This window comes from Argiope bruennichi, chromosome 7, assembly GCF_947563725.1.
Source record: "Argiope bruennichi chromosome 7, qqArgBrue1.1, whole genome shotgun sequence".
Classification (NCBI taxonomy): Eukaryota; Metazoa; Arthropoda; class Arachnida; order Araneae; family Araneidae; genus Argiope; species Argiope bruennichi.
Genome location: NC_079157.1, coordinates 133,063,672 through 133,085,955, shown reverse-complemented (window position 1 = coordinate 133,085,955; position 22,284 = coordinate 133,063,672). Strand labels below are relative to the sequence as shown.

General features: G+C 31.3%; 2 protein-coding genes across 4 annotated transcripts in view; both read right to left on the bottom strand.

Annotated features, from left to right (window-relative positions):
- LOC129975190 (high mobility group protein 20A-like) overlaps nt 1–22,284 on the bottom strand; it is an 86,449-nt gene that overhangs the window by 28,978 nt on the left and 35,187 nt on the right. The gene's annotated exons all lie outside the window — the stretch shown is intronic.
- Nucleotides 7,604–22,284, bottom strand: part of LOC129975191 (uncharacterized) — a 300,156-nt gene continuing 285,475 nt past the window's right edge. For all 3 annotated transcript variants that reach the window (XM_056088169.1, XM_056088171.1, XM_056088170.1), the window contains exon 2: nt 7,604–8,251. In XM_056088169.1, coding sequence (XP_055944144.1) covers nt 8,130–8,251 — 122 coding nt within the window. In that variant the 3' untranslated portion in view covers nt 7,604–8,129. The remainder of the gene's footprint in view (nt 8,252–22,284) is intronic.

The following is a 22,284-nucleotide window of genomic DNA, read 5'->3' as shown; positions in this document are numbered from 1 at the left end:
GGACGAACTACGAAGCCCCAATAGTTTATAAGAGCATGGCATTGAGATGTTTCGTTACCAATTTTTTTCGCTTCGTATTTAGGGCAGATAAGATTCATGTTTCCTATAGCAAATTTTGGTTGCAAATGATACTAATTTTTAGTTTTGCTACTTGAATCTTCCTTTTTTTTTTAAATTGCTTTTGTCTGCCTTCTGATCTCAGGATAAAGTTTTCGAGTTCCCTTTAAGTCTTTGTCTAATTCACTACTCATTCCCTTATTCTTTATTTTTCTAGACTTGCTTTAAGGAATATATGTTATTTTGGTATTATCCCCAAATGACGGTCTTTTTAAGGAGCATCACAGCTACCAAAAAATAATAAATAGTTCAAAATGCAACTAAGTAAGAGACTGAACTTCTGAAATATTAGGGTGTCCCAAAAGTTTCTTTCTCATTGCGCTATGAATGGTCTTATCTGGCTCTGCTTATGCAAACATGCAGGTTTATTGATTAACCGTCTTAGTCATCGGTCTCAGTCTCTAGAAACCGATGTTCCCAGAGCTCTTTTACAGTACGTTTCGTTTATGCCACAGTCTCTTTCAAGACTTTAGTCCACAGCGTTAAACATGGGCAGCGAAAGACGACATTTACGGCATGTTATGCTTCATTGTTTAAAAAATGGTGACAGTGTAAAAAATACGATTTGGATTTTATATGAAAATGGGCATAGAAAGGTAAGGACAATAGGCCTTCAACTGTCGCAAAGCCGGGACTACACCCCAAAAAAGTACTTTTGTCCATTTTGTCCTTCTTCAATACATTCTACGAAATACTGTCATCAACAGATCAAATGAAAGCTGCCATAGCAAAAAAAGTCAGAATTAATGAACAGACGAGGCGTTGTCATCATGACAACGCAAGACCACATATTGCATTAATCGTAAAAAAGAAGTTCTTACAGTTAGACAGTTTGATCGGGATGTTTTACCGCATCCTTCACACTCCCCAGATATCATTCCATATCATTATTACTTCTTTCTCTTCGTGATAAACGGTCTAAATCCATCAGGAAAATAAAAGCGCGCCTCTAGGATTAATTCTCTTTTCAAAACGCAACCATTTCGGAAAGAAGGCATAATGAGGCTTCCTGAGAGATAGAAGAAGGTAATAGAGCAAAAGGGCTCTTATATAACAAAATAAATAATATCTTAAACAGTAAATATTGTGTATTCATTTCATATTAGAGATTGGAAAGAAACTTATGGGACACCTTAATATTATACTATCCAAACTTCGTGTGACCACAAAAACTGACGTAAACTTCTTACAACTTCAAATATAAAAATGTTTCCCATAAGTGTAGATGTCCACGAAAGGATAAAATTATCATTGCTGAAGTAAAACAAAATTCAATAAAAAAATGATAGAAATGCTTTTTTCAAGACATTCTATTAGAAAATACAGCAGGTTCTTTTCGGTTCTCTTCTTAAAACCTGCATCCCTTGATCCAAAATGCATGTCAAGATGTCGCTTAATTTTTAATAAATTAAAATCTGGAAAATGTAGCTCCGAGGTGTACATTCTCATTTTCTAAAGTATGTATATGCCATGTTTGGGATTATGTTAAATGATTAGTCTTGTAGAGAGCCAACACACACACCTTTACTATTAGTAGAGATATAACAACACATATTTGATTTAGAAAAGCAAATTCTAGCGCTTGTTCAAACTCTCGCTTCTATTTTAGAGTTATTTTATATTTATTTCCTAACAGATATGTATGTTATTCACATCTCTTATTCTTATTTAAATTTTATAGTCAACTGAAGGTTAATCATAATGATTCAAGTCATGAATCGTTCGACTGATTGCGTTGGCGCAACGACCAGAGTATATTTGCTTTATACTCTGTATATTTATTTGACTACAATGATTTCCCTCTACGCATTTCTGAATGCTTCAATATTTTTAAGATTAAATTTTTAATATCTTTCACATTTTCTATAATTGGTTTCAAAACTGACTGGAATTTCAATAGTCTGCCCTTTCTTCAAATAAATAATAATAATAATAATAAAAATCACGAATGATATCCAAAATCTACCTGCATGCTTATATCTGCTGCAGTTACATTCTTTTTTTTTTGATTAAGATATTCAATGGATCCCAAAATTAAATTGACACACCAAATTTTAAATACATTAGATGAGTATGAATAGATTCCGTTAATTTGGTATTCTGATATGGCGGCTATTAAGAAAGAATAGTAACATTGTTATTATTACAGTCTGCAGGAAGCAGTATATTAGAAACAGCCACATGAATGTGGTTATTTTTAAAACCAGATGCATCTTAATGTACTATTAAAATAAAAAATAAAAAAAAAAAATAAAAAAAATCAGAAACTTATTTTCTTACGGAAGAATGAATTAAAACAAAAACTGTTTTTTTTTGTTGTTTCCTCCGAAACGAATACGCTGCACAACTATGCACTTTTGGTATTGTCCAATGAAGATGCAAATACCTTTTGCTAATTTCTCCAGCGCCGAGGTGAAGTGACGAAAGCACTAGAAGAAGCGATGGAAAACAAAGGAAATGTTGTCAAAAGTGCAGAGAGCAGTCATATCAAAGAAAACATCGACCGAATACCATCTGAATTCCTTCTTCAGTAGCAAAATAAATATTGGAATTCTTTAAACTTAGTAATGTAGTACTCAGTTTCCACTGCTTCCTAAATCTAAATTTTTGTACAAAATCATAAATTTATGAATAGCCTGTAATTTCTGTAAAGAAAAACTACTGAATATTAGTTTGTAGAGCAAAGAGCAAATACGTTTGTAGAGCAAAATTTAAATTTTTAGATGCATATTTTACTGTGAAATTAATGAAAACATATGTGTAATGAATATAAGCTTCAATGTATGCGTCAGAAAGGAAAATAAAGATTTGAAATTGAATTGTGTTGTAAAATAAAGCATTCCATTTTTTTGCTAATTCATTTATTTACCTCTATTAGATCAAAACGAAATACTCTGAACATCAAAATACATGAGTCAAACTTGGTCAGTAGCGCTGGAACAAGTATATCTCAACATTATCATGAATATCAAAAACCTATGATATACATAGCACAGATAAAAACAATAATACAGGATACAATAGACAAAGCATTAATTCCACTTTCTCACACATAAGTTAAACAAATCAGGTTGAGTTTCTTAAGGAGTATATACGACAAATACACTAATACAAGCTTTTCCAAGGTATAAGTAGCAGAGTTGGTTCAAAAATGAGACTATGCAATTGCTGTGTAGTAAAAAATTACACTAATCCGAGAAGAAATAGAACAACATTAACTTTTTCATATAATTGTATCACAATCACCTGATTTTGTTTGTTTTTTAAATATAAATGTAATATTTTACTTTGAAAACTCTGATATGCACCTTGAATGTAAAGTACGCTTACTTTAAAACTCCGTCTTTGATTCGCGTTTACAATATAAAAAAAAAATAACGGAACAGAAATTGAATTTTAAAATTTAATTAAGCTGCTAAATATACCGATTGATTTGTTCGTATGATTAATATCTTTAATAATTTGATTGCGATTGTTAAAATTACCTTAAAGACACATTTGGTACATATGTTTGGTACATATAAATAAATTTGGTACATATGTTGATCCTGAAATACTTAACACTAAGCCGACCGTTAAAAGAAATTGGATAATGTAAATGAAGCATATGGAATTGAAGAATAATAATAAAAAAAGTTTTCAATTTAATTTTAGAGAGTGTATTTACATTTTATTTTTCTAGGATATTTCCTGATATCATTGTAAATAACTTACAAGATCCGCAATTCATCTACAAATATTTTGCAATTGTAATTATAAAACTGCAATAACAATTGATTCTATTTGTCATTACTCTTCAATAAAAAAATTTTAAAAGTTGAATATTTGAAATTATTACTTTATTATGTGTTAGACTCTGTTTACCATGAATTATAGATATCCTTTTCACTTAATATAAATACTTGATAAACCATTAAGAAAATTGATATTATTTGATGATAATTAATTTTATTGGGTTTCAGTTTTGATAGGATTATGAATAAAATTAGCCAATGTACTTATGCTCCTTTTATATCATTATAAATCAAAGTACTTTACAAAAGTAATTTCCAAAACCGAAGACATTTTTTACTTAAAACATTGTTGTAACATTTTATATATGAAATTAAATGTTATAATAGTAATGTGATCAATACAATAAATAAAATGCACAAGCAAAAGAATGGTGGCAATAAATAAAATGAAATGTAATTGATATCTTAGAGGAATTCCTTTCTCTTTTAAAAGTTACAATATTAAAGAATGAATTAAATTACGTGATTTCAGAGTTATATCCCCCCCCCCTCCCACACACAAGATGCCATGATTTTTATATTTGAGATAAATTGCTCAAAAGCTGGGCTTTCCTTCAGTCATAGCTGATAATGTAAAAAAAAATGGAATAAAAAAAAAAAAAAGAAAAATTCTGAGTAAATAAATGAATAAGTGAATAGTAACAACAACAACTTGCTTTGAATGACAGTTTAGAAAGGAAAAAAATACTCATAAAGTGTAATAATAACAGCAGACAATATTAAAATCATTTATGTACCGAGTGCATTTTTATTAGTTGGTTGATAACATCAAAATTTTAAAATTTCCAAACCATTAATATCAAAGTACAGCAAATAATTTTAAATTACTAATTTAAAAAAGTAATAGCATCTAATTTTAATTAAGTGAAAGTAAAGATCCTTGAAGACAAGATAAAAAAAAAAGAGATCATTGTAACACAATTTTGTTTTTGTGACATTCACACAATTAAGAATTAAATATATTTTTCCCTAAAAAAAGAAAAAAGATTGTCATTTGTCTTGCTTCAAATGAAAACTGCATCAAAGTAATGGTTTAAAAATTCCAATATTGAATCGAATAATTTTCTGTTAATCTAAATTAAAATATTATTTTAAATATATAAAAAACTGCATCATATTACTAGAAATTTAAGACAGAAAAAAAAAAAAACTCTTAAAAACGAGATATATTGAATAAAATGAGTAAACTTAAAATAACTTTTAAATAAAATAAATAATATACTTTCCTCAATTATTGGATATATATTTTGTAAAAATGGAATATCATTGATAATTACAAAATGCTGATTACGATATGCAGTATGATTCAAATCAATTAATGTCCGTAATGCTAAAAAGCAACCTTTTCTAAAGAGGTACATATTCAGCAAACTAATTATACTCTGATTTATAGTATTTTGTATTGTGCCCTTGAGTCAAACAATTAGTTTCGTTGTCTTTTCTAAAAACAACACTTCTAATTTGGATTTGTTCGTTATTTTTAAGAAAAAGGGCAACACCACCAAAATGAAATACAGAGTTTTAGCAGTACAGTCGAACCACGTTAAATCATTTATCAGAGCTTCCGTTCAACAGAAATTAGTTTCTTTAAATGAATAGGATTGCGTGGATTAAATCCAATAATCAATATAATATTCTTAGGAGTACGAAATTTTTCGGTATGCATGTAAAGAAAAAAAAAAAAAAAATCATTTCTTTCCCCCCACCCCGTTTGAAACGATTCTTTTTAAAAAATTCTTCTTACAATATAGACAAATTCCACTTTTTTCTTCTTTTTTAAAAATAATAATTTTTAATAGATTTTTCAATAAAAACAACGTAGTTATTTTGGGTATGTGGAAAAACAGGAGTTTCTATTTCGCTTGATGATGTTTAAATTACATTTTAGAATTTGATAATTCCAACGAGTGTGCAACCTCATTTCTCATTTTAAAATTAATTATGAATATAACTTTACGACTTCAAATTTAGCCAAAAAAAAAAAAAAAAAAAAACGTTGATTTTAAATCAGACGGAATTTGTGACACTGAAATTTAATTATAATATTATCTTAATGTGCAATGTTTCTTCCAAACACATTATCTGAACTATTTTTGCACACACACAAAAAGAAATGAAGCTTTGAGATCGCGTAATTTTTTTTGGTATTATTTTTTTTTATCAAGTTCGACTGTTTACATTTCTTTATTAACATTCACAACATAATGAATTGAAAAAATTGGCGGTGTTGACCTTTGAAGTTAATAACAATTGAGTAAACATATTTCATCACATTTTAAAAATCATTTGCAGCAAATTTATTTAATGTTATTTACATAAAATGGACTATACTACTTATAAAAAGGTTACTAAAAAGGTCATATATGGCACTACACTTTGGAATTCAAATCTTTTTCAGAAAATAAGAAAAATTTTATGATTTTCTAGTCATAGTAAACATAATTTGAAAGAAAGTATAATTTCGCAGGTCTTAAAGAACGGAAAGAAATATTTACAGAGTTGTTTTTTACTACATTTGTTAAACAAAAATTTTAACTCAAAATTACTTTTTCTCAACAAGAAATGCCCTAAAGTTTAATAAGCATTTCTAAAAAATATATATATATTTAAAAAATGTAGCCAATTAATATTTGTTTCTTCTTATATTTATAGTCATCATAATCTAATATTTATGACACTTATATTTTTGTAAATTCTTAATATTTATAAAAAACTACTATTTAAAAAACAACAGCTGTTTTTTAAAAAGTTTTCTTTTTTTTATATTATATAACTCTTTGTTTATTTGAAAATAAAAATAAAGCATTTTACTGAAAGAAACCATCAAAATCTCTGTTAATTAAGTGAAGTTCTGAAAATTATCATTTTTTTCACCTCCGTACCACTTGTATGAACAATTGCAATGAACATTTGCTTCTTATTATCTGCAACACAAATAATCAGAAGTTGAAAATAAATAGAACTGTTATTTTATTCTTCTGAAATAAGAAGTAGAGTGCTTTAGGACTAAGAGTTCTTTCAAGAAATCAAACTGAAAATCTACGAATTGTTCCAACATAAAGGAGATAGCTTTACAAAATATTCTTTAATGTTAAGAATGCAGGGCGATTTTCGCATCCTGAAATAAGTTATTGTGCTGTTATCTATTTACTTATTGTTTTCTGCTTTTAAAAATGTCGCTTAGGAGCAATGAAATAGTAGAAAATCCTTAATTCTAATGTAAAGTCCTAAGAAAAGTATTCTACAAGTGACAAAATTGTGATTTCATCATTTTTTTTTGTAAGCTCTTATGTAGATTTTGCTTTATTTAAGGAATACAAATTTTTAAATAAAAACAATACAATTCGTGAGCTGTTATATATCGGCAATAATTTCATTTCAATTTTGGGTAATTGGTAAAAGAACAAAAACGTGTGAAGTAGTAAGCAAAATTATCATAAAAGTATTTAATATTTTCAAATAATTATTTATACGACTAAAAAAACTAAATTTAGAAAAAAATATTAATCAATTTAATGCCTGTAATTGAATGATTTTAAGCAAATAATCTTACAATATATACCGCAGTTAAGTTGCGATAAAAACTAATAAATTCTGTTTCTTTTGGAAACAAACTTTTTTTATACTCACTAAATTTCTTTTACTTAAAACATGTTATTATAAATAATGTTATATAAAATTTTAGTTGCGAATAATGTTAAAAATATGGAGCTATAAGTTTACTTCAAAGGGAAAAAAAAAGCTATAATTGGATTAAAAAAATTACTTTCATTATAATTAAAGAGAATGTTTCAATTCGGTAAAGAAATTAAGCAAAAATTAGTGATTTAAAATGTAGCTCTTTGTTTTGGCACAAAAATTCGCCGGAAGCGAACCTTTTTTTCATTTCGTATCTCTAGAAACAATTATATAATGAGGGATTATATTATTTCGCATGCTAGAAATAAGCTTGAATCTGAATTGGAATGTGAAAAATTCATTGAATTCCAAAGGTAATGGATTTTAGTAAGAACAACTTTTTTTTAAGCATTTGAGCTTCTGAATTAAAGTAGTATAGTACCAGTTTATTCAATATAAACCTGGATAAATCCCATAACAACACTTTAAGCTTTTAACTCGTTATAGAATCTACGCAACGTAACAATCTAGTTGACACATTTTATTTTCATATTACACAATAATGAACTACGTCTTCGTTTTTTCAGTGGCACCTGTTCATCATCCTGGTGTGCCGCTAGATGGCGTTGTGTTGTTTGCGACAACAGCGTCCTCTGTCGTCGGCGAAGAAGTAGAAGCACCAGCTGACATGGAACGATAGATTTCTTCGTTTCCTTTGCGCACTATGGAGGGGGAAAAAAAAAAAGAAAAAGAAATCATTGGTAGATAGAAAAGAGAAAAAAAGTATAGTATTCTATCTCTAATTGATTCGATTAAATTTCATGTTTGTATAAGTACGAGTGGAGTTAGAGTTCACCCGATAGGGTAACATGATCTGCTATACAGAGTGGGGGGGATAGGAAAGAATGAGCCTCTCAGATTTTCGATAATCTATATACATCACCTAGTTAAATAGCTTATTACAAGAACGGGGTATACAAATATTGTTAAAATCTGTATACAATTATTATTAATATTATTATTTTTTGCTTATTGACTTATAATTTTAATTTTACACATTTCGAAAGGAATAATTATCTTCACCACTGAAAAATTTAGCATGAAATCATGTCATTCTCTTTTCTTATTCGGAGACATTTTAGATTCAATTTAGGTTTAAACATACAAAAATTGGATATGATGGTCGAATTATAAATCTTAGAATTCAATTACGATAACATGTTCTATTTTTATATCTTAGCAGCTCAAAATTTTAACTTTTTCTTACAAAATTCACTACATGCGTTTTTCATGTAAAAATATTACAGCATATGCTACGCATTTAAACAGGAGAAAAGCATTTAATTTAGATATTTACAACTACTGGGAGCCGTTTTATGCCCTTTACAGTTTTAAAATGGGATTTTTAACATTACAAAATTTTTTGTTAATAAATTAGTTGATATATCTGGCTTTGATAGAGATTAAAACCCTTTCATGTATTATATTTTTGACATCAAAACAATTTTTGTATTAAACATCATAATATACAAAAACTTTCATACCTTGAAACTTTAATCAGAATTTCAACTAAACTAGACAATTTTTAAAAAACACTTTATTTGAACCTGTTTCATTAGCTATTGATATTTGTTACTTCTCAAAACTTGTTCACTTATGGTGAAATATAAGAAAAATTTTAAAGGACATTTTAAACTAGTTAATTAAATAAATCAATTTTTTTATTAACAAAAAAAACCCCTCACAGCTTGAAGCTTTTGTTATAGAATGTTTCTTTTCTTTTCTTTTTTTTCTTCTTTTTTTTTTGTCTTTGAGCTTCAGTTACTGATTTCAGATTATGCATCGTCAATAAATCATCATGTTGATTGAGATTTGGCGTCCAACTGGGGTCTTTAAATGCATCTATTTGTGATTTATCAGGTTATATCGATGGGGATTATATCAGTCCTTGGGATAGAGGAAAGACAGAAATTTAGAAAAAAAATTATGGTAAGGCAGTTCAAAATATGAAAAAAAAAAAAAGTCTTGGTTGTTTTCTAATCAATAAATATTTAATTCATTATTATTCTTTGCAAAGTTGACTCTTGCTCTTCTTTTACATAGCATGGGGGAAAAAATCCATAAAAAGTTTTAAAAAAATTCACAAAAATTGAAAAGATAACCAAAATAAACGGCTTGCTGGGTTAGCATCTCTAGTTCATAGAGAATCTTTTTAGACAAGAAAAAATAACACAGCCGAAAAATGGCGTGCCGTATACAAGCCAAAGAAAAGATATGCAAGTAAATAACAGAATGTCTTAAGTTGTTTATTACAGTAGTATGCTTTCCTCATGACCCATAGAGAATAACCAATTGCAAGTGGGTCACAAATCCAGCAATGGCAGAGAGCAGCAGTTTGAGATGTATACGTGACTTCTCCTGGCGAATCGCTTCTTTCAATTCCGGAAGATTGACCGGACCGGACCAATACACTCAGGGTTCCAGAAGTCTGCCGATGTTAAATTTGGAGACCAAGGAAGTCACAAAAACTTGCAACGTCTGCTAATGATTTTGTTTTCCCTGAATGCTAGTATCAGGAATGCCTCGACTGGAGTAGGAGTTTGATCGATTCTCTATTTTGTATAAACGTGACAGTAGAAAGTGCATCTATTTACAACAAAGATGGCACGACAATCTCTCATAAAAGCGTTAAATGTAGTGAGCGATATGTGGAATACTCATTGTTGTAATAAATGATTTAGAGGCATCATGTTCGTTATTTGCTCAACTTTTCTTTAACATGTAGAAGTCAGCGCCACTCCTCGGCTCTTCTTTGATTTATTTTTTCATGTCTTAAAAAATTACTACAGATACTAACTTTGTATTGAGTTGTTCGGAAAGTAATTTCGTTAATTTTTTTTTTTTCGTGAAAATGGAAGAATTTTTATATAGTGAATAAATATTTAATTAAATGATGTATTGTAGATTCTGGTCCAATACCTTTTGTCCTCTTTCTGGCAGTAGCATGATTCCACGCTTTCTTGTTCTTTGCATTCTTTGCTGACAAAAAAATTGCTCCAGGTGATTTTCGATCTCCTCATTTGAAGTAAAGGTTTTATCGTCTGAAACATTTTGTAGAGACCGGAATAAATAATAATTAGAAGGTGCCAGATCTGGAGATTATGGTGGGTGTGGCAGTATATCCCATTCAAGCTGTAAAAACTTTTGGCAGTTATCAAACTTTTATGAGGTCTCGCACGATCTTGATGGAACACTACACCTTTTCTGTTGATCGATTCTGGCCTTTTCTATTTAAGTGAATTATTCAGTTTGTTCACTCCAGAATTAATCGTTGTGTTGCTCGGTAAAAGCCCCCAAAAGGGGGGGGGTGGACCCCGATTCCTCTGAAATTCCACCAAACAGATAGCATCATCTTTTTTTGATGAGTATTGGCTTTCGAAGTACTTTGAGGCGATTCATCTTTTTATTCCACAATTTCTTGCGTTTGACATCGTTGTAGACACCCATTTCTCGTCCCCAGAGATCAGGCGCTTCAAAAATGGATAATTTTCTTGCCATTTGAGAAGCAAATCACTGGCGTCAACGCGACGACACAAATTTCTTTAAATGAGAACATGAGGAATCCCTATGTCAAGCTTTGAAGTTAAACCTAGGCCTTTCAAGTGGTCATGAGCAGTTGAATTTGATAAATTTAATCTTTCAGTGATCTCCAGAGTTGTTATTCGCCGGTTTGCATCAAATTATGCCTTTATTGTGCCTTTATCGGCTTCAAATAGCCTCCCAGAATGTGGTGCTTCTTCAACATCAAAATTGTCGGATCGAAATTTTGCAAACAGTTTTGGCATTGGCGCACTGTCAATACATCTTCTCCATACACATCTCTTCATCACACATTTTTTTTTTTTTTACTGTCAGATAAGTAAAAATGCTGTTCAAGCAAAAAAAAAAAAAAAAAAAAAAAAAAAAAAAAATGCTGCTTTTTACTCTCAATATTTGAAATGGCACCAATCAAAAACTACTGCGTTGAATCAATTGGACTTTTCCACAAGCAAGCCTTGCTATATTAGCTCTCAAAATATATAATGATTATGCGGCTTAGGTGTGAAGTTGGGTGTGAAAAAATAGAATTAATACTGTGTCGGGAAAAACAAACAAACAAACGAAATTACTTTCCAAACAATCCAATAAATCGTTTTTTTTTGTTGTTGTTTTTTCCTCATTTCGTTTTTTTTCCGGTTATTATGAATTTTCAGTTTTTACGCACTTTTTGCCCAACAGATATGATAAGCATACAAAATTTTGTTGAATTCGATCCAGTTGTTTTAGAGGAGATGCGAAACACACGTACATACATAGTTGCAATGATTTTTCATATTGAGATAAATACAGGGTGTTCCACAAGTTATGCAGCGTTTAATATTTATAGATTCGGACAGAACATGTCAAGTCAAGTATTTTGACGTATTTGTAACAGTCTAAACAGAGTATGACGCGATATTCGGGGACTCCATACATAATACATCAAAAATACTCGTTTTGACGTGTTCTATCCGAATTTGTAAATATTAGACGCTGCATACCTTGTAAGGAACACCCTGTATATTACAATACAGGCATAATCACAAATGAGCAAATTTATGTTTTTTTGGGAAAACTGATAAACCAGCGTATAGCAATAATAGGTTTTAATGGATTACGCAGTTGAATTCAGTTTTTAGTTATATGAAAGAAAAAAAAAATTACTATATGACGTAAATTTGATTTTCTTGACCTGCTACTATGTATTTGAAAGATTACGAGGTTTTCAAGCCTATTCTGAAGTATGATATTGAACATATAGTTTTTAACAATTCAAAACGTATAGAAGTTTCTTTGTCTTGCACTTATTAATATTAGTAGACTACGTGCAATTTTTATCAATTTACTCATCTTGAAAAAGCGTCAGCAACTCCGCGCATTTTATAAAATTGTAATAATATTATATATATATATGTAGATTTATATGTATCTTGCTTCCATCAGAAATACGACACATGGTCAACAGATCGATTTTTTAATTCTGTGATTTACTGCATTACAACTGACAAAAAGCAACGGTATCTTCTGCTTTCAAAAATGTTGGTGATTGTAATACTAAGGCTTTTATGCCTAACAGCGACCAGGATTCAGTTTTTACGCTATAAATCTCGCAATGTATCTGAAGTTAATGACTAGTAATGAAGTAAAAATAAATTTCACTAAGCAGAATATAGCAAAAATTTCTTCTTGAAGATGATTTTTTCCAGGAGATATTTTTCCCCTCCCCAGGTGGGGAGGGGGGCGGCACGTTATCCCCGATAGGGAAGCAAAACCTCCGAACTGTCCACTGGTGTTATTCTTATTTATAATCTATGACAAGGATATCAATTGAGGTAATTTGTGAGGTACTCTTTGCAAATAATTCCGAGAAAATCGAATTTCAGAAACTTAGGTATATTTATATATTCTGTGTGTTTTACTTTTTCTGCACACCCCCAGAAGTATATTCATATTCACTTCTTCACTCTAGAGCGAAGGTGGTAAGCTAAAATAAAGTTTTTTTGGCAGAAAACTAAGCCTTTTGAGGTATAATTATTACAGCATTTAGTTAATTTAAAACACACGCTACCCCCAAGACCTCGCAGATTAGTAATGACCTCATCAAAATAAAAGAAAAGAAAGTCAGGGTGTTTATTTATGCCCGGGTTTGAAGCAATATAAAAATAAATATGAGAGAGACCTTTTAATTTTGAACAGTGGGCAGACTATGAGAACGACATACGAGAAGGCAATTCTTTCTCCAAACTTTAGCGTTGTATCAGTAGGAAAACATTTGACACTTGACGACAAATTTTACGTGGACTGGACATACTCAGTGATTTTTCACGGAATCTCGCTTCGAACGTTAACCTTTTCGATTACAAAACAGAAATCTTAAGATTTTAAATTTTTTTCTACTCCTGTTATAATTTATTTTATATGGTATTATGTTATCCATGATTTATCATTTAATACAGCTATTATATGCTAAAACTGAATTGCTATCCAAGGAAAATGGGAGCCATTGCAAACAACTTCGCACTATCAAAGCTTTTAAAATGTTTTGTACGAATATATGAATTTCCACATCTGATTGCAAATGTACAACAACTTAAAGACACTGCTTTCTCTTCTTAACAAAGAAATTACATCACCGACTGTGAAGGAACAGTCACTGAATATAACAACCTTCCTAACATTTAAGCTAAATAAAGACCACGGCACTAGTAATCATTGCAAGTTAGCACACAAAAGAGAAGCAGATTCACTAACGTTTTACACATATACATGGCGAAGACTAATTTATAGCCATGGCGAGAGCCTTTCAAATGAAGATGATGGCTTTAAATCTACTCGGTGAATGGTTGCGTAGCAGTGGCTAAATAGAAATACTTGCACAGTTCTCTGCGGTCATGCTTGGCCTCTTTACATATTAAAAGAATTAGATAGTTTATAAAGTAAATGTTGTTTTAATGTATTGCTTTCACCAGATATACAAGAAATGTTGAGGAAAAACATTCGACAATGAAAAAAAAGCGGGAAAACAAAATGGATTTAAAACAGAGAAAACGGTTGTGGAATAATATAATAGAGTTCATTCAGTTAGAGTCGTGTTCAGTTAGAGTTTAGTGTCAAAAAGAGTTAATAGAAGAATTTATAGTCCGGTTTAAAATTATATATCCATACTAAGAACTGAAAATTACAATTTTTTTTTTCAGTAAATAAAATAAAAGAACACGTTTGAATTTATACTGCTGAGAACAAACATAACGCGGAATAGAACAAGCTATTCCGTGCATTCGGTTTCGTCGGCTTTCCCCTTCTCACATTTAGTGATGTAAATCACTGCATCTTATGCTTTTTATTACGATTTCAGTGGAAACGATGGGCGGAACGCAGCAGTTACGTCGTGTCAATCATGGGCTTTTGCCCACCCTTGGTCAATCGGTACGGCACGAGGTAGAGAAAGACATAAAATGAAGGAAGTGGGTCGAGGGTTCTGACTAGCAACATTCAGAAACTGGAAGACTAGCGTACTTTCCAGGACGGATTCTCCTGCTTTTAATTCTACTGGCTATTGCAATTTTCCCTCACAGTGAAGTAAAAACGAGAGTCAGCTTCTTCAGAAAATCTCCTAACCTATCTCTTCCCATAATCAGGTGCTATTGAGGTGTTCCCCTCTAGATCATGAACTTTGCTCGATAAGCAAGAAAGAAGAGGTGGGATCAGCCTCGCCATTACTCGGGTACAAATTATTTTATACACACACTTGCCCATTCCTTGTACGCACATTATCCACCATTACTTGTACACCGCCACAATCAGTTTTAAAGGTTTATTCAAAACTGGCACGACGTTGCACACGATTTGGTGAATGTTAACGAAATCAAAATGAGGAAAGTGTAAAATGAGGTAACGAAAAAAGTAAAAAATAATAATTATGATTTTACGTGACTTGTTTTCATTGACAATGGTAAGTTTTTAAATTAAAACTGAAATAAATAATTGAAAATAAAGAAATCTAAAAACACATAATGAGATAAACATCTTACTCTTATTTGTAAGTTGGATGCTTATCTTATTTTTTCCAAATATCTCTCGAAAACGGAAGTCGAAGAGGCAGACGACTATTGACAACATATCTAGGCGCCTGAGTTTTCATATGTTAATTCTCTTTTGTTCAAAATCATAAATCGACGAAGTTCTTAGTCGATTGCTTTGAAATTTAGAAACAAAATTGTCTTTCAATAAGCACGTGTTTTTATAGATCTGTTACGTAGACGCACACTCTTGTTGCTGTTGCTGCTTATACCCTTTGGATTGAACTGCAATTCAAACCAAATAAGAGATCGGAGAAAAAGGGATGCAGTAGTTTTTGAGGGTAAGGACCCATGAGCACCCGAGGGCAGAAGTCTGACTTTAACTCATATGAAGATGACATTCACACACTCGCTTGCACAACCCCTTTTTACAGGGAGGGGGGATGGCTCTTTCACAAACCTAACATATAGAACACAGAGTTAGAGACAATCATTCCCGAACCAGAAACGCCCAGAACATGGGGAAGACGCGCTATCCCTAAGGCAGGATGCCGGCTATTCGAGTTATTTCAACGAGGCAAAAGGAGAGAGTCGGCGGACAACACGGCGTATTCAAACAAAGTAGACCATTCCAATCAAGATGTATGCTTCTTTATCGCATGCTGTTGGTTCCAACATCTTTCAGGTAATAGAAAATTGTCAACGACGATACACATACCACTTTCAGCAGTTCCAATTTATTGGGTACGACTGACACAGAGATGTATCCATTAATGACGCATGGACATGTCACATTTAAATCAAATTCATCCATTGTTTGTAATCATATTGACAGACAGCTCTCCATCGTCAGAAGAATTATGGGAGCAATATAACTGAACAACAGCGATGCGTAACCCGTTACAGCTAGTCTATATCTATACTTATAATAAAGCTGAATTGCGAATGTTGGCGCTCTCTAGGTCACATCGTTTGACCTACAGCTACCAAATTTAGCACGTAATACCTTGCAGGTCAGAAATATATACATCGAAGCTATTTTTTGAATTTTTAAAATTTTAATTAATTGAAAAGTAAGCGAAATTTCGGTGTATTTTCCCTATAATTTCTGAAAACATTACAGCAGAAAAATGATTTTTACCTTAAGTTAAAGTTCAAAAAATTATCTTTAATGATATCGAGGTTTTAACCTACAAATTAAGTTTCTATTTTTAATGAATTTTTAAAAAAATATTTTAATTATTTTTTTAGCAATTTATTTCGCGTAAAATAAAAATAAAATTTAACGTGCATGGGAAAAAATTAGCTTTCATCAGCGTGTTGCAATCACATTGAAATAAGCTCAAATTAGAAAATAAGTTAACTGTTACTGGAAATTAAATCAAGAAATTGTAATATTCAGCACATGTCTGTATGAAATGAAGTAAATATAAACTATGATATTTCCTAAAAAAAATTTTCTATGACCTTTTACAACTTTTACATTATTAATTCAATTAATTTTATTTAAAGCAAACATGGTTTAATATATATCCTTTCAATTCAGGGCCTAACGGCTAATTTGTAAACTTTTAATAATAGAAAAACATGTGTTAAAATGGTCTAAATGAAGTAAATAATTACATTTTATGTAACTTGAGTCAATTAATGTTATAATAAATTATGAATGCTTAGCTTTTATCCAGATCCTTTGCTCTGTGAATAATATTTAATAAAAAAGGCTTGGGGCACCAATATTTTTAATAAAAAGAGTTGAACTCCAGTTAACTAAATCAGTCACTAAGACTGACTTATGAAAATTTGAATACCATTATTCAATAAAAACGGGTTATTTTAGACCACTTCATCTACCGTCTCAAAGATGATACTCCAATCAGCGCCCAGGATTTCTCAAGACTGATTGGCCCATGGTTATGAAAATGTTTATTGTTCTAAACTATTCTATTCAGACCTTCGTAAATCTATCAGATTTCATAGTAGAAGATAGAAACGTTGAATAATTCTTCATATATTACATTAGTTATGAAAATTATTCTGTAGTACACATAAGACTTAAATGTTGAACTACTATGTTTTTAATACTCATTATTTTTTTAAAAAAATGGTTGTCTTGGTTTCAGTAAAAAACGCTTTTTTTTATATTAATTGAAGTTTAATAATTTCTACTTTAATTTAAAATTGAAATTTTACAGCAGCTGGCAGAGAGATATATTACGCATTAGAGAGATACATAACGCATTATGGTTTAAGGCTTTTATGATAGTATGAATTATATTACTATCAAAATTTGAAGTTTAAAAATATTCGATGAAGAAGCTATTAAAAGACGAGTAACATAAAATATTTAATTGAAAATTTTAACGAGGATTAAGACTGGCGAACCGGCTTCTTAATCGGTCGCCAAAGGCTGCTAGTAAGGAATAAAAATTGGTGAAATGGGTGCTGAGAATGAAAGGCTCTTTCTACAGGAGAAACAAACAAACAAAAAACACGATAATGTGTTGTTGTTTCTAATCCCAGGTGTTATAGCTGTGCTGTACCACCTCCATGAAACCAAAGATCTCTAAAAAGTCCAAAAACAGCAAATCCCTTAAAATCTCAAAGATCGTGAAATTTAAACATTTAAGAATGTGATTGGTTAGGCTTGATCTGCCTTGCACCAAGGACATTCAGCAAAGATCCTCCGTCCTTGTTGGAAGGTGAGGGATTTGGTGTGTCCACTTAAAAAACGAGAGAGAGCCGTTTGCTGTTTTCTAGAGATATTCAGATGGTGACGCCAACCGGGACTCTTACTAAAGTACCAAGGAAGAACAGGTGGAACTCTCGAAAGTGCACTCGACTCCATCTTTTTGATAGAGGAGATTTAAGAATAAGTTAGTGTTGCATCACCATGAAATATGTCAGTGAGGCAGTCTTTGCTAAATTATCCACTATCTCATTACCATTTAAACCAACATGCAATGATAATGTGTAGTGAAATTATGTTCTTGTGATTTCAAAAATTGGGCTCGGGGAAGATAGGCGAGTATTGATGATTGATTTAGGTGCCTTTGAGTTTCATATGAAAAAAAAAAAAAAATGAACAAATCAGTGCAGTGGTTTTAATTCGGAAATTGGTTCTTTGGTTTTGTAATTATTTTAAATAAATGAACATTGGTCGGGCAGCAGGTTGCTGGAGGCAGTTATTTAGAATTCCGCTTCCAACCCAAATATCACTTTGTGATTCTTTTGAGATTACTACGTGATCTCAGATTGTTCAGAACTTTAACACATGAAGAAGTGAATGAATAAGCGATAGCAAAATTCTGTCTATATAAGTATGAAAATGTGAAGTTAAATAAAAGAAAAAAAACGGAAAGTGGGCTTGAATTTAAGCTTGATCGAGCCATTATGAAGTACAGTACACTCCCGATTATCCGCGGAATTGGGTGGCGCTGCCGCCGCGGATAACAAAAATCGCGGATAATCCGAAAAAAGCTAAAAACGCGTATAGCAAAAAAGAAAACAGTCATTCCAACTTTGAAAAATCGTTTTATGTACAATAAAACGTAAAATAAACAGCAGGAAATGTTTAACTAACGTTTAATATTTTAGTATATCACTCAAAACTAACCTAAAATGCATTTTGTTAATGAAAACAGAAAAGTGCTTTGTATTTACGAGAGGCGTCAAGGATACACAGAAAAATTAATACATATGTACTGTTTTAATACTGTAATGTATTATGTAATTACAAAAGCATAACTGTAAAACTTCACCTTTTTGAAAAAATCAGTCAAAAAAAAAAAAAAAACTTTGTTTGGCAGGCGCGGATAATCCGCACCGCGGATAATCGGGAGTCTACTGTAATCGTTTAATTTGAAGCAATAGGTAAGCCAGCCGCTCATTATAGTTTTTTTTCATTTCAATATCTTGATTTTTAATTATAAATAATTCAGATGTTCTTCAGTGAAAATAGCAATAATCAAAAAGTGGGAACAATTTGATATCCTAATCACTCAAATGTTCAACATTTAAAAGAATCTTCACTATACTATAATGGAGAAGTAAAATTCCCTATTAAAAGCACATTTTTCATTCATGTACTAGAAAAGAAATTTTTTCCCCGTATATTATTCAGTCTTTAATTTAATGGACGTATAAAATTACCCATCTCCCACTTTCATTCACTGTAAAGTGGCGCTACTCTAATGGAATGATAACTTAATCGCTTACCGATAATTAAATTGTGAAAATATCAAAGTACTGCACAGCTTTTGTAAATGCACAAGCGCACTAAGTTTTAAAATTCTAGCATATTAATAACTCGTTTAAGCTAATCTCAATTAAAAACTTTGATCTTGACAGATATGAAACATATTTAGTTAAATAAAAGTTCCAAAGAAACCAATTGCTCGAACGAAGCATTTATGGTGAACTGATTCCAATCATTATAAAATATAAATATGCGGAACAATTCACATTTGCTCATGGATATTCCCAAAAAAACAAATTTAAATAAAGACCAGACGTAAAAAAAAAAAAAAAAAGTCATCTTTGTCAGTCTTGCCACAAAATTCCTCAGAATATTTCCCCCCATTAATGAATAGCTCATTAGAGTTTGCTTCGCTTTCAAATAACGAGGCATTGATTTGAAGAGGGTTGCTACGTTTCCTCAAGTTTCCGGTCGCGTGTCCGCGCATGCGCCGGCAAAGAGGAGGGAGGGGGGGGAGGATTACAATGGCTCGTGTATCTTCACACCCACGTCTAACTCTTCACAAAGGTTAGAGTTCGGCGACATCTAAATTGCGTAGGCTCCCTTCAAAACACATTTGATAAGGATTTTAAAAAGAATGCACAATGTGTTTGGGTCAATATTGTAGAAAGGTTTCGGAATGTAGAGAGACCTTTTCCTTATGACGATCCATTTTCTTCTTTTACCTTCTCAGGTGTAGGAAATCCGAAAGTTATTTCGAGCTGCCGCTGAGTCCCTACGTTTTTCAGTCCGTTTGTGAGCACAATAACAAGGAGTTAGACACGTGCAATTTAATATTTGGTCTTTACTCCTAACTTATGTGCTTAAATCAAGCTTCGGATCGAAGTAACCAAGATAAGTTTTATCTGCCTGCCAGGAGACAAAACTGGGGGTGGGGTGGGGTGGGGGTTGGGTGGGAGCAGTCGTCAGTGACCGTTCCGTCAGTAACATTTTTTTCCAATTTGGAAGGAAAATGTGTAGGGCTGAGTATCAAAGAATCTAAACTCCATTTCAGCCGGCGTCCTGGTCTAGGGGTAGCTCGTCTTCCCCGTGATCTGGGAGTCCCAGGTTCGAGTCCTAGTTCGGGCATGGTTGTTCTTTACCTTGTGTTTTATCTGCGAGATGTGTGAAAGAGCACCCCCTCCTCATAAAAATGGGTTGTGCAAGTGAGTGTGTGAGTGTCATCTTCATATGAGCTTAAGTCAGATTTCTGGAATCGGGTGCTCAGGGATCCTTACCCTCAGGAGCTACTGCAACCCTCTTTCCCCCATCTCTTACTTGGTTTGAATTGGAGTTCAACCAAGGGGGATAAGAAACAACAACAACTTCATTTCACAAATATTAAACAAGCAAAATAAGACAAAGATTAATACGAGACATGCGATTCGTGACATGGCATTCAGACTGCCACTCCATTGGGTAAAGAACCGAAAAAACGTCAAATAAATTAACTTTTAAATCTCATTTTTCTGATTCGACTCAGAAAATTTGGATACAATTTCATCATTTCTTTCGATCATCTGACATCAAAATTATTAGGGAAAATACGAGTATCTGGATTTAACAGAACTAAGGGATAACCAATCCAAGTGCTTGTTTTTTCCCTTTCAAACTTTATTGAACATTTTAACAAGTGGCAATATTTAATTTCTTTTTAGTAATAAATTTGTACAGTTTCTAAAAATATTATATTTTATTTCAGTGTGATAACTCCTTGATTAAATTCTATTGATGGTTTAAATCAATCTTGTGATAATATAGGCAACTATCTGCGGTCTCCACTCTTACAAGACAGGCATATTAAGAAGTCTTTCTTTGTTGCAATGAATGTGAATTCAAAATGAAGCAAGGGTTTGATTTGATTTGTTTGGGGTTTTCTGGCACAAGAGCCATGATGTTGACCATGCTGCCCCAAACAATATGTGAAATGATATCACTTTCAAACAGTCATATAAAGCAATAGAGTAAGTGAAACGTGAAAAAAAATTTAAATTATTGAAAAATAACTGAATAAATTTGTAATTTAATTCATTAGACAACAATTATAACACTAAAAATACTGCCAAGGACAGAAAACAATTTTTAGAACCAAACGGATTTATTTCAAAATGTTAAAACAAAACCGTTCCCACTCTAGTCTCAAAAATAAATATGATAAAATATATTTAAAGGAGACTTGAATAATCCTCGGATTTTTATGCCATGCAAAAGATTATGGAATTTTCTAACAGATAGTTTTAGATAACGTTGCCAGTGAATGCTTTTTTTTTTTTTTTTTTTTTGCTTTAAGAAAATTAATTAAAGAAGTAGAAAATTTTGGTTCACATACATCTAATTTTGCAAGTTCAAAATAATTATTTTCAAATGAGGCAAAATGACGTGCTGCAATTTGATGACCAAAAGTAATTATATACGATATGGTAGCTAATCATCCGAAGTAAAATGATTTATCTACATTAAATTTATTATAGGATTTCATACTTAAAATATTCTGATTCCATATAATGTGCATGAAATTGGAAAAGAAAATTAATTTTTCTTTTGTAGATTACTTCTCGACACAATTATATTATTCCAAATGTTAATGGCCTATCAACAAAGATGTCTTAATAAACTGATGATTAATTACTATTGATAGAGGTTATTTGCATATTACACTGAGAGAAATGAACATTAGTAACATTTAAACAAGCAATAGCTCACAGAAAAGAGTTAAGCAGATGAGTTTAAAACTGAAAGATAGGCGAGTAGAAATTCAAGAACTGATAACTTATCTTCGAATAAAATGTAATCTTTTGAGTCCAAATGTACTCATATAAATAAAAAAAAATGAGAAATCTATTTTTAAATATTCCATTTTTCTCACATGCGCTTTAATTATAATTCTTTAAACAGCATTTTAGGAGACATTTTCGATTAAAAT